This window comes from Rana temporaria, chromosome 1, assembly GCF_905171775.1.
Source record: "Rana temporaria chromosome 1, aRanTem1.1, whole genome shotgun sequence".
Classification (NCBI taxonomy): domain Eukaryota; kingdom Metazoa; phylum Chordata; class Amphibia; order Anura; family Ranidae; genus Rana; species Rana temporaria.
The window spans coordinates 477,147,617-477,162,184 of record NC_053489.1 but is presented as its reverse complement, the minus strand read 5'-3'; the positions used below and the strand labels follow the sequence as shown (position 1 = coordinate 477,162,184).

General features: G+C 38.9%; 1 protein-coding gene across 1 annotated transcript in view; it reads right to left on the bottom strand.

The window, feature by feature from the left end:
• The window catches only part of DKK2 (dickkopf WNT signaling pathway inhibitor 2), a 124,168-nt gene extending 110,186 nt beyond the window's left edge, over nucleotides 1–13,982 (bottom strand). The window contains exon 1 of the mRNA XM_040329664.1: nucleotides 13,307–13,982. Within this exon, the coding sequence (XP_040185598.1) occupies nucleotides 13,307–13,525 (219 nt within the window). The 5' untranslated portion in view covers nucleotides 13,526–13,982. The remainder of the gene's footprint in view (nucleotides 1–13,306) is intronic.
• Between the last annotated feature and the right edge of the window lie 586 nt (nucleotides 13,983–14,568).

Genomic DNA, 14,568 nt, shown 5'->3' with positions numbered 1-14,568 from the left:
GCTTCATATAACGAAGGGGATTCTAGCAATTAGGCACAGTGACTTTGCAACCACTTTAATACGTCTTGGGAGAAAGCAAGAGAGACTGGCTACATTTCTACATACAGTGGTACTACCTGAGCTTTATGTCCATGTAACAGATCATTACAAAAACACGTTGTATATGGCTGGCTCTAATATTCCACTTGCCCCATTGACCTTTACCAATTATAGAGGGTTTCCCATGGCAAAGTGTTCTTAGTTTCATAATATATTTTATTTTAATCTGACATGGTTGCTATTTGGAAGCTGAGGCAGTTCTTACTTGCACACTTTGATTATTATCAGTACTTATACTTTTTTTATAACACTATAGACTGTATCATAACCCTCTGGTAGATATGCAGGTCTCAACTATACACGGGAGCAGTGTAGTCAACCGTCAGTATTTTTATTAGCAGCCAGTAAAAAATGGGCACTTCTCTCTCACTTCTCTCTCACTTCTTCTCCTGCCAGTAAATGCCAGTGACAGGGAAAGGTTTCCAGTAAAAAATGTGGCTTTGACACCCTGCACGAAACTGTGCATGCGAATGAGCTGGCCTAGACCATCCAAGTGCCTGCTACAGTCTGGTGGAGGTAGTTCCTGAGTGTGTCATGTGATGTCATGGTGCAAGGGAGCCAAGCAGAGCGCTTGGAGTTACGTGTGCAGGATGGGAGCAAGGCAAGCTGGGAGTAGGTACCGTTCAGATTGAAATGGACTGAAGGGACCACCTGGCATGGAGAGAGACTGTCACTTGGACTCAAGAGGGGATGTGTCATGTGGATGAGGTGTCATCATCATCTGCACTGCTGCCCACTGCTGTCAGTGTCACGGTGAGAGACCATTTCATGTGTGTGCCTGCCCATTCTAATTTCTTCCTCTCCTGAATCATGTCCCCAAGCTACTTACTTACTGTATCGAAAATAAAATAAGAAATATGTTTTTTTAATTATTATATACTTTAACCACTTAAGACCTGGACCTTTAGGCAGCTAAAGGACCTGGACAGTCTTTGCAATTCGGCACTGCGTCGCTTTAACTGACAATTGCGCGGTCGTGCGACGTGGCTCCCAAACAAAATTGGCGTCCTTTTTTTCCCACAAATAGAGCTTTCTTTTGGTGGTATTTGATCACCTCTGCAGTTTTCATTTTTTGCGCTATAAACAAAAGTAGAGCGTCAATTTTGAAAAAAATTCAATATTTTTAACTTTTTGCTATGATAAATATCCCCCAAAAAGATAAATGTTTTTCCTCAGTTTAGGCCAATACGTATTCTTCTACCTATTTTTGGTAAAAAAAAAAAAGGAATAAGCGTTTATCGATTGGTTTGTGCAAAATTTATAGCGTTTACCAAATAGGGGATAGTTTTATTGCATTTTTATAACATTTTTTTTTTTACTACTAATGGCGGCGATCAGCGTTTTTTTCCGTGATTGCGACATTATGGCGGACACTTTGGACAATTTTGACACATTTTTGGGACCATTGTCATTTTCACAGCAAAAAATGCATTAAAAATGCATTGTTTACTGTGAGTAAACAAATGCATTGTTTACTGTGAAAATTACAATTGCAGTTTGGGAGGTAACCACAAGGGGACGCTGAAGGGGTTAAGTGTGACCTCATCTGTGTTTCTAACTCTAGGGGCGTGTGGCTGTAGGTGTGACGTCATTGATTGTGTTTCCCTATAAAAAGGAACACACGATCAATGACGGCGCAACAGTTAAGAACAGGGAAGCTGTGTTTACACACGGCTCTCCCCGTTCTTCAGCTCTGGTGACCGATCGCGGGACTCCAGCGGCCATCGGGTCCGCGAGTCCCGTGGCCACGTTCACGGAGCTTCAGACCGGGTCGTGTGCACGCGCCGGCGGCGCGTGCGCGACCCCGCGGCTGGGCTTAAAGAGCCACGTACAGGTACGTGGATGTGCCCAGCCGTGCCATTCTGCCGACGTATATTGGCGTGAAGGGGTCCTTAAGTGGTTAAATCACATTGTTAATTGCATATTGTACTTGTTTGTAGCCTACATACTTAAATTTGCACTTAGAATTTTAATTTTGTAACTTTTGGAAATGCCAGTAAAAACTTTGCTGTGCCAGTAACTTTTGGTTGTTGCGTCAGCACGTTTCAATCTGGAAGGTTGGCAACACAGCACAGGAGATTAATAGATTGGTGTTCAGTACACATAAAACAAGGTGCCATTGCAGAGAGAACCTCAAGATAATCTAGTAGTACATCAAAAAAGTATCAGAAGAAATTTCGTAAATTAATTATCATAACAATGTCTTAAACAGAAAAAAAGCAATAACACTGCTATCTGACGTAGAGTAACACCTGAGTAACCTAGCATTTTGCAGATTTTTCCAGGTTCTTGTTCTCAGATGTATGGCAAATTCAAAAAACAAAGTACAAGTGGCGTTCGACAGTATACAACACAAAACATTATAATCTATTTCATCAAGCATGGCTTTTTCTGTATTTTTTTTTTTTTATGAATTCGTCTTTTGTTAACATTTATCATTACAGAAACAAACAGAAGAGACAAACAGATAATAGTAAAAAAAAATAAGTATTGAGGGAAAAAAAAAAAACATAAGCTATGCAAGCATTTTCAATTATTAAAACAGAACTAATAAATTGAATGGTTTCCCAAAAGTTTACATTCAAATCATGCCATGATTGGTAATTGTCACAGATGCTTGTACTCTCAACTGAACTGTCAAGCCATCAAATTGCGGGTGTCATAAGTGATCACATGTGCAGAACCACGGAACTGCAAATCAAACAGAGGCTAACGCCTAGTACACACTATTTGTTTATTTTTCGTTCAACCCAGCAGGGCTGAACAAAAAAAAATGTACAGCTCTGGAGGAGCCGCTGTACTAACCATGTGATGTTAGTACAGTGATCTCCCCTGCTGTGCTATTGGCTGAGAGTACTGATCGGGAGACGATCGGCAAACTTTTTTGGGTTCTGTCTAACCAGCTGTAGTACACATGGGCCGAATGTCGGCAGGTTTCTGTTGAACTGGCCGATGCCACCCAACATTTGACCTGTGTGTACTAGGCTTTAGATGGCAGCTTCCTTGGCTGTAAATAATAGGAGGGTTCAGGTCTGTTTCAAACAGCAGCTCGTATGAAGGATGTTTCAAGCTTTCTCTGCCTCTCTCTGTTTTAAAAGTTAAAAAAATGATGAGGGACGATCTTAGGCCTCTTCCACACAGGCGGACTCCGTCGCTACGGATGCCATAATGATCTCCGCTGAGCCGGTAGGTGAAAAGTCCCTCTCTGCTCACTGAGTGGGGAGGGGCTTGTGCAGCGCCACTGTCTCCTATGGGAAGATCTGATGAAAACGGACAGCGTGTCCATTTTCATCAGATCTCACCCGATCCGATCCGCCATGGACGGATGGGGACGTACTGCCATCCGTCCGATTTTGGCGGATCGGATCGGATGTCAGCGGACATGTCTCTGCTGACATCCGACGCTCCATAGGCTTGCGTGAAAGGGCCTAATGGACCTACCATGCTGAACAATGTATTTTGGTTGACAATATATTTGTCATGTTTATGTAACAGCACTTAGTTGCTTTGCAATAAATGATATTATGTTTATAACATGTCAATGCCCCTGGACCATGCCCTTTGAATAAATAAAGGATTTGAAAAAAAAGGATGTTTATGGACTTTATGTAATGGTGACATAATCAGGACCTTGATATTCATATGCTTCAAGTGGTTTATTTTGTAAAGCAAATACATATGAGCATTGTGCGTTTTAACCCATCAGAACGTAGTTTTTGGTGACCTAAATTCAGTCATCTGATATTCTATTGGCTGCTATAGGTTATTGTACTTTTCACATATTGTTCTTTGCACTGTTCTCTTGAAAAGATTCACCTCAACAGCCTGCTCAAATTGTTTTGTCGCGTATACCACAAGTATATCAGATTATTAGTTTCACATAAGGAAATCCGTCTTCACAATGGCCATTCCTTCCTTTTATAACAAATGACAATGTATTGTATTCTATGAACCAAAATGAACTCTTTGAGCTACCAGAGCAAGGTACCACCCAGCAGCAGTAGCAGATACCAGTCAAGGTTTCCTATTGAAACATTTGCAATGTGTCCTAGTGTTTATAGTTCTCAGGAGAAGAATGCATTGAAGGTGCTAATAATGTCTGCCTAAAAGTAATCTATCCCTTTGCCCTTTCATCATTGGCAAAATCATGTTTTAGACCAGAACACCTCTTAGATTTCCTCTTTTTTTCCAATGACTTTTTTCCTGTTAGCCCTGAAGGAAAATACCTGATCCTGATAGTCTTAAATGTCACATCTCCACTTGGTTTTCACCAATGTATTTATACCAAGGAGAAAGACAGTGCGCTGTATTTACTGGAGAATAGGCTCTCGTGGGAATATGCCTTAACTGCAATGACATTTCAAGAAGTGAAACAATTAATATACTATTTCTTCCTCGCAATACGAATGGTCAGCAGCTGCTATGAGAGCAGCCAGAAGAAAAAGCTTGTAATCTGACATTCACACTTTCTTTCATACTGAAGGTTTCCCCCCTCATCAATGGAATATGAAACCATCACCGAAATAGTTTGACAGCAAAGTCTCTAGGATTTAGATTCTGAAGCAAAAACAAAATTCACACTTAAAAACTGTGATTAACAATATATACAGGAAGAGGCTTAGTATATTTTGACATTCTTACCAGTACTCTTTATAAAGGACATAAATGACACAGTTACACTCCAAAAACGTGCATACTTTACAATTGTTTGTTTAATTACATCTTTTTAGAAGGAATTCCTGTTCAGTTTAAAATCACTAAATAAAACCAGTTAACATATATAATTTCCTTGCAATGGAATGTTAATTTTCAGTTACGACATGGTACTTTAAAACCCAACTCCAGGCGAAAATGTCATTTAAATAATGCATTATGCATCAATTACCTTGTAGTTTTGATTCCAAACACTCCTCCCTAAGCCATCCTGCAGTGTAATGGGTCAAAGTCACAGTTTCTTCTATGATCCAAGCTAATTTCCTTCCCTGGGGACCAAACAATTTTCCCTGCCAGTTATCTTCTTGGGCACCTGACCCTGTGAGCTCTCCTGGCCCCACCAAATTATTCTCTAGGGCATCTGCTTTAAAAAAACATATATAATGTTTGGGGGTTCTAAGTAACTTTATAGAACAGCAAACCTGACTGTTACATGTGAACAAAAAGTGCCAGAAAAAGCCTGGTTTTTATGTGGTTAATTACATTTTGTTAGAAGGAATTCCTGTTCAGTTTAAACTCAACTTTCTTCTTCAAAATGAGCTAGAAGCAACCACCAAATAAAACCAGTTACCATACAATGGAATGTTCATTTTCAACTACAACATGATATTTTAAAACCCAACTCCAGGCAAAAATGACATTTAAATAATGCATTATGCATCAGTTACCTTAGGCCTCGTACACACGACTGAGTTTCTCTGCAAAAACCAGCAAGAAACTTGCTGGGTTTTTTTTTTTGCAGAGGAAACTGGTCGTGTGTACACTTTTCGACGAGGAAACTATCGAGGATCTCGTCGAGCCAAAAAGAGAGCATGTCTTCTTTTTCCTTGACGGGAATGGGGAAATTTGGCTCGCCGAGATCCTCGACAGCCTAACAAGGAACTCGACGAGCAAAACGATGTGTTTCGCCCGTCGAGTTTCTTGGTCGTGTGTACGAGGCTTTACAGTTTTGATTCCAAACACTCCTTCCTAAGCCACCCTGCAGTGTAGTGGATCAAAGTCACAGTTTCCTCTATGATCCAAGCTAATTTCCTGCCCTGGGGACCAAACATTTTCCCCTCCCTGTTATCTTCTTGGGCACTGGTCCCCTCACTGCTCCTGTGAGTTCTCCTGGCTATGGAACCTATGAGAGAGGACCAGGCAAAAGACCGGTGTGTACGCGGCATAAGGCTTTATAAATTCAAACTGATTAAAGAAGAACTTTGCTAAACCTGAAGTTCAAGTTTTGAGTGGCCCTAGCCTCACGAAAATACATTGGGGATGTGCTTGATGGAATTTTTACTTTTAGAAAGTTTCAGCTATTATCACATACATCTTCCACCCGAATAACCAGAGAGAATCAAGCACCTTATTTAATTTACATCTGCTACAATAATTAATAAATTGGTATCCTCCTGTGTGCATTAGGCAGGCCATATATGGTGTGAATTTCTTCAACCTGTGGTTGCAGAAAATACATTTGCACAATTCCCCCATCAACACAGACAGTGTTGACAGCAATTGTCTGCTCCCAGCTGGGGGGCGGGCGGGGGAAGCCATCCCCACTGGGAGAAGACAGTGATTATCGTTAGCAGCTTAGCAACCACTAGCAATAATTGGAAGAGAATCCGACAGCCTGGTTTTACCCAAGTTGATGGATCGATCAACTTGGTACATTCAGCCTGCCCATTAAAGGTTGGAATCTCAGGCAGTTCCTGCTGTACCTGCAGAGAATTGAACCATGTATGGCTGGCCTTACAGTAGTGCTTTGCTTGTGGGTCTGCCAGAAAACAACCTGTAGCCACTACAGAGCAAAATGCTACTAGACTTAGGGTATAACTATACCAATAATAAACCATGATTCTACTATGGGCTCAGAAGTATGGGTGTTCAGTACCTTCTGGGTAATTTGTGTTCATGTAGGTAGCAAACGCATTTGACATACTTTCTTAAAAAAATCAATTAGTATTCTGTGGAAACTGCCTTTGAGATACAGATTGGAAAGACTATAGGGCACCTTAATTGTTTCAATATGGGGACCCCATCATACATAATTACAGCCCCGGCCAAACTACCAAACAATATGCATTATCTCTCTGGTGAAATATCTTCTCTTAAAAATGTATGTTCTGTGTTACTTCCAGGATTAATTTTCCGAGCAATTGGTTTATTAATGTTCTCTATCTCTGAGGCCCCGTACATAAGTCCGAGGAACTCGACGGGCAAAACTCATCGTTTTGCTCGTCAAGTTCTGTGTGAAGCCGCCGAGGATCTCGGCGAGCCAACTTTCCTCATAGAACAACGAGGAAATAGAGAACATGTTCTCTATTTGGCTCGACGAGGAACTCGTCGGCTTCCTCGGCCGAAAGTGTACACACGCCGGGTTTCTCGGCAGAATTCAGCTCCGATCGAGTTTCTGGCTGAATTCTGCCGAGAAACTCGGTCGTGTGTACGGGGCCTCAGAGACTTCCATGGTAAGATTTGTCTACAGTAGTTTATGTCTGTGCTCTTTCCATTTGACCATAGCAAAGTGTCACTTTTTTGCAGCTAGACTGCCCAATTATTAGTTTACAGGACAGTTTAAAAATCCATCTGAAGAGTGTGATACCGTCATTTGAATTTGCAATAGCAGGGCTTTTAGTCAGTGATTTGTTGGAGTCCATGAAAAATGAAGGAAGTCAATATGTGATTAAACTTGCAGGCAATTATTGTGTTCTGCTACTCGATATACCCTTTTCCACACTGACAATCTCCTATAAATACTGAGATTTTTCCAAATTTCCTGGCAATATACAAAGTTAAAGTAAAACTGAACACGAAACTTATTTCTTCAATTTTAGATAGAGTAGAGAGGGTTTAGAACGCCTCTCAGGTTTTTATTGTTGTCTGTGTCCCTGATCATTGAGATCCGCCCTATCTATTTTTGTTTGTGAAAGAAAGTGAAAGCGATTCCCACATTTCGAGTGGTCACTAGAACAGGAATTGAATGGAAATCTTCCAATGGGGACACTAGTTCCGGTAAATCTGGTGAAAATCAGGGATTTCGTTTCGCTTCCTTTTGTTGCTATGGAACAAGAAGTCAAGGACAAATGTATTGTGTCATCTGTGACTAGGATGACAAAAACCTACCAAGGTTTATAGCCCCCCTTTACCCTATCCAAAAATAAAGAATATGTTTTGCCTTAAGTTCGCAAAATAAATTGTAAAAAAATACTGCTGCTCACATACCACAGTTTACTTGATATGCATGTCATCATTTTCAGAGTGAATAACTAGATTATGTAAATTAACATCCACAGAGAGCAAAATGGAGTTCTGGTTAAACAAATATGTAATTAAATACAATTCTGAAGACAGATTCCTTTTAAGTATTACACTAATGAGTTGGAGTACCATACACTTGGATTCATTCCAAAATAGTTTTCTACTAGACATTAAACTGAACAAGCTAGACAGCCACAGGCTGAGAGCAATGATGGCGTGCAAAGTGCAATAACACATAGCAACCAATCATAATTTTTGCTGTAGCAATTATTTGAACAATGATAATGATTGCTGGCTGCTTGTAAAAAGTTATTTCTTTTGTGCTTAATAAACATTCTCTAATATTCTGACGGTAACAACAAAATCCTTTAAGTTCCCAAGTCTTAAAAAAAAATATTATTTTTAAAATTCTGATTAACATAAGACTTTTAAATAACTATCCCCATCTGTGAGATATTTTTGGATTAAGTTGAGCTTCAGCTTCCTTAAATTTGTTTCATACAATTAAAGTGAAGAATGATCTCCAAATAAATATCCGCAATGGAAAAATACACAATGGCATAAAACTGCAATACAAAATAAACAGCATTCCAGCTGTTTAAAAGTGTTGCTTAAATTTTAGCTTGTTGATAATAATTCTACATCATGTACAATACCTGTCCTCAACCTACGCCTAATTGACTTTCTCAGTATATTTATTACAGCATGCTTTTAAGTACTGAAAAGTTTAACATAATTACTTTATTGGAAACAGAAAAGGAATTGTCTAAGAAATGTTTGCATACTTCAATTTACAAAAGAAAGCCCCAGATTTATTATATTACATACTCTTTTGTAATGGCAAATTTGTACCAAGTATTTTATTTGTTTATATGGCGCTAAATTATTCCACAGCACTTTATCATATACAAACAGTTGTTTCCATCAGTGTTTTCCCTAGAAAGAATTTGCGCTCCCATGTTTCTAAAAAGTTTTAATGTATCCAGGTCATGGTAATGCTTTTAGTCAGTCATATTAAACTTGACTTGTTCTGTAATATTGAAGATGTTTCTATTAATGGCTACTAGCATGACCTCCTAACTCCTATGTTCCTACCACAGTTTTACAGATGCAAATGTATAGTAGAACTGTTTTGATTAGACGTAATTAACCCAACGCTATGTTTTTGACTGTGGGGAAAAGCCAGAACACCTCAACAAAACCACACAAACATAGTGAGAACCTATAAATCTCATATAGTGTTCTGCGGGGTTGAAACCCATGGTCTCCATGATTTAGGGTTACAATGTTAACCACTAGGCTTCTGTGCTAACCACTGCAAGGGCCCTGACATACCCCCAATAAAATAGTGCTCCTTGGTCCCACACATCCAGTTAGCTCAGTTAGTCTCTATCCTACATGTGACCAACTGGGCACAGACCAAAATTAATTATACATTTTCAAGCGTTTGATGCCTGTTTTGCACACAGTGCTTTACTAGCTAAAAAGATCAGAAAGAGGAAGTGCTCCTGGGGTATGTCAAAAGTTCCCCTAATGAAACAGTTACCACCGGTTGACAAACTGTAGACTACAGTTTCTGGATCCTTTTAACTGGGGAAATTGCAATATAAGCCTTTAAGTCAGCAGAAAGATAGGAATATTTAAAATGACTGATCTGCTTTCTAAGGTAATCAGGAATTGGTAGATATCATGCCTGGGAGATGAAGACAAAGCGTTTTGTGAACTATGGCGGATGGGTGAAGCAGTAAAAGTTACAAATTAGTATTTAATGATGCACAGAACAAATTACGCATATCCATATGTGTTAGTTATGTGCGTATAGGAAAAGGGGATAGGCTATTCACCATCCTGTGATCTGTATCTTTTTTCCTCTTCCTACCCATGGGACACATGCATGTAATTAGTGCTGATTTATTTGGATAAATAACAAATGTTTATCATGAGCTGCCATATCAGGTAACCTGTCCAATGTGTTATTTCAGGAGAATTTGCAATGTTCTTTTCTCTTTTGACATATTATATGTCACTTATCTTATGATGTGCAGTTTTATGTTAGCTCATTCTGAAGGGGAAAAATCTGCTAGAACCATGTTAATAGAAGCCAGATGGCTGGTGTGATAAGATGGGGTGCTGGGAATATCTGTCTAGGATGTCCAGAGCTGAACCGATGAATTCCCTGTCTGCACATCTTGCTGAGGAACAGGAGGCTACACATTGGGAATAAGGACATAAAACAAGACTTGCAGCATTGAAAACCACACAACCTGGGGTCATTAAGACCTAAACCACAGCACAGCTGTAATGCATTCCCTTCATAGTAAACAAATGCCAAAAAAAACAACACAAAGTGGCAGAATTTCTAACAAAAAGCAACATAAATTATCTAGAGTATTTCATATTGGATTGCCTAAGTAGAAATAATAAAAGATGCCCATATACAATACATTAAAACCAATCACACAGAATGGGTTAAGAAGCAGTCTGGTGTGTATCAGACCATTGGGTACCTGTTCACCAGATGGGACTTTTTAAAAGACTTGCTTTAATGTGCGGTATTATATCCCTGCAATGAACCAAGCAGAAGTGTGGGGCTACATGTGAGATTTTAATCGCTTGTTAGAGAGACATTTAACCCCTGGCTGACAACTGCTTCAGTTGAAAACAATGTACTGCAATTTTTACCACTATCAATAAGGAGTTAAATTTCTTACAAAATATTAATTAAAATCACATGTATAGTTAATTTGGTTAAAGACTCATAGTGCATCTTACAGATGTCATTTTACTTGTTATTACTCTTTTAGTAGAAAGATTGTCATTCTTTATATGCCACTATTTTTTGCTTTATTAAATACATATCACAAGTGAAAAGATATCAGGGTGTTTCTCTTTAAAAGTTTGGTTATATATAAATTTTTTTGTAAGATTTTAATGAAAGTAAGAAGTCTCTGCTATACTATGACAGCTTTCTTTTCTAAACTAAAGCTCTGCGTTGGTAAAATGTAAAAGATTTTTCAGAAACATTTCTTAAAAAAAAAAGAAATCATACATTGCCCATTAAGTAAAATCATGATGTTTGCTGTCAGCTGTAGACTCCTATTATCTAAATACATCTAACGCGAACTCTAACACATTTACTTGTACCTTAAGATTCTTTTATATGACAAATAAGTTAAGATCACAGCATCCCCATAGAAATCACACGCGAATCAGTGTGAGTGGCAACTGTTTGTGAACCCAGGATTAAACTGTCTAGCTCAACAGGCAGTGCGCAGATAACCCCAGCGTGCACTGATGTAACACAGGGCACAGTGTAATATAATCCATCCTTTCAGATGTAATTGATGTAGCCATTACTTGTACTTAATCTGCTTTGGGATGCTCCTATAAACCTAAAAAATTAAACGCAGCTTTGGGAAGATTTGCACTGCCAGAATTTTTTTTAATGGATTTAAATGCCCAAAAGGAGTGGTTCATTAAAAATGAAATTAATGTAAATAAATGCCATAGGCTGTCCATACATTATACAATTTTCCTTTAGATATATATATATATATATATATATATATATATATATATATATATATATATATATATACACACAGTATATATAAAGTCAAACCTAAACACGTTCAATTTGTATGCAATCAGAAAGGCACTTGCACTACATAGTTGAAGATAACTCTGAAGGAATTTGAATAAGAAAATTGTATATTATATGGCCAGCCATAGGCGATAGGCAATCACTGACTTTCCAACTTTGTTGATCCAATTGGTCTTATTTACTAAAACTGGAGCACTTGGAATCTGGTGCAGCCGTGCATGGTAACCAATCAGCTTCTAACTTCAGCTTGTTCATTTAAGCTTTGACAAAAAAAAAACTGGAAGCTGATTTTGCACTCTCCAGTTTTAGTAAATCAACACCAGTAAATCAACACCAATGAGTCTTTGCCCAGTCAAAAAGAACAGCTAACACCATCTTGGTTGTTTGTTGGCATGGCGGGCTATGTCTTGTAGTTCTACAAAGATAATGGCAACAAGATGTCAAGAACTTTCTCAGTGTAATTTGTAACCTGTTGGTCAATATCCTTTTTAACTGTTTGCATGTGAGAAAAAATAAATAAAAAAAGGAGCAAATGCTCACACAGAAGACCATGATGACCATTTCTCGACCAGATTCATACTAAAATCCTCCAATTATTATACTCTTAACACACATAAATGATACTTAAGCAACAATTCGAGCAGTAGATCAGACAACAAATCATGCATAACAGATAGACATGCAGATCTTTAGAGAAGCAACATGCTCTACACTGCAGATAGATTTGATATTAGTGGGGTTTATTTACTAAAGCCGGAGAGTGCAAAATCAGGCTCATTTCTGCATAGAACCAATCAGCTACTAACCTCAGCTTGTTCAATTAAGGTTTGGCAATAAAACCTGGAAGCTGATTGGTTTATATGCAGAAGTGAGACTGATCTTGCACTCTCCAGCTTTAGTAAATAAATCCCATTGCTATTTAATCGATTAACAAAAATGGAACGAATAGCCCATCCTAATGTACCTGACCATGGTAAACATCTAGTGATCACCTTTATTTGCAAAGAAAAACAACATGTAGTATGATATTTAAAAATAACAGTATCTTCCTCAAATATACAGTAAAATGTAAATGATATGTATATTTAAGTATGAAACTTGTGCAATAAGGGAGTAAAAAAAATAATAAAATAGGATAATTTTAGTAACTGTCCAGTTAACATTATACAGTAAAACCTTGGTTTGAGAGCGTTTTGCAAGACAAGCGAAATGTTTTGATATACAAGCGATGTCTTGATATAAGAGTAGCGTCATGTCACAACTGAGTATAAAAAAGAAGAGAGGAGCCACTAAGTGTAGCAATATGGTTACATTTAATGAAGGTACAACATTTAGCAACTTTTTGCTACTCTTAGAGGTGCCTCCCTTCTCTTTTATACCCTGTAAAAAAAATGCTTTGATATACAAGTGCGTTGGATTACAAGCATGTTTCTGGAACGAATTATGCTCGCAAACCAAGGTTTTACTGTATAGACTATTGCCAATATAATTTCATTAGGTTCTTGTTTGATACACCAACATCTACTAAACAGTTCTGGAACATGACTGAATGTTTTTGGGCACATGCCTTTTCCTACCTAATGACCTGTTTTTCTTATACAAGCATTACCCCTTCAATAAATATAAGTAATGAGAGCCATCTCTTACCTGGCTAAGGCTTTTCCCTTTCTTGTGTGACCCTCCATGCTGGAAGCTGGAAGACCTGTTGGTTGCCAGGGTTGGGGTCTGCACCACCAGAATGGACTTGATTGAGTTAGCTTTGGATCTGGAATAGTCTATCTGGGTCCCCTCCACCAACAGTACTGCTAGTAAAATAGGTAACAGACAGCAGCACTCTCCATTCCACCCAAGAAAAACCATGTTCATCCTTCACCAGTCTAAGTAAAAAAACAGTCACACACAACAGTCCTCCCAATGTCCAAAGCAGAAGTCACTATGGCAACTGCTTAGTTTACAATCACACCCAAAACATTAAGAACTTGCTGTAGAAACAACAGATCCGGATGTTTGGAAGCATCAGTAAAATAAAAGTAGATCCTCCACAGTCCAATCAGACAGCTGTCAAAATATATGGGTATTTTCTATACAGTTGCCAAAGCACTTAGCATAGCAAGGTGTATGAGATTGTCTTGTTTGAGTCCAGAAAACAGAAGATCCAGATGTTAGGCAGATAGTCCAGCGATTGGAGTTTGAGCCAGGTAAGGAGAAGATGAATGAAGATGCTGCTACTAGACTTAGCTGCTACTAGACTTAGCTGCTACTAGACTTAGCTGCTACTAGACTTAGCTGCTACTAGACTTAGCTGCTACTAGACCTAGCTGCTACTAGACCTAGCTGCTACTAGACCTAGCTGCTACTAGACTTAGCTGCTACTAGACCTAGCTGCTACTAGACTTAGCTGCTACTAGACCTAGCTGCTGCTACTAGACGTAGCTCTGCTGTCCCATGTAATGACAATCTGTGTTGCTTAGTGCAGTGCTGCCAGGGATGTGCTGTATTCTACAAGCAGCTGAGAGCTCACAGTGTACTCAAACTTATGCAAACACCCTGTGTGTTTCTGAGTCTTCCTACTCCCCCTTTTTTCTCTTTGGTCTTTAATGACCTCAGCTCCTTTCTTTTTATAGGATTCCACAAAGGGGTTTATTTCTCCCGCCCACCTCCAGGAGTGACAAAGCATGTAACTGATCCACTAGCTACTTCTAGAAGTTGGAGAGGAGAAGAGAGATGCCCTTCTGAAAAGTTGCCTGGTGATGATGATGAAGACAAGCCTATTGCATCCTCCCAGGCAGGAGAAGCTGGCACTTCTCACATGAGCTCTCCTCTGGTATGTAACTATCTGCAAGGCATTATCAGAGACACATAACACCCAGACACGTCGTATTGTTCTCTCTTTTCCTGCGTTATAAACA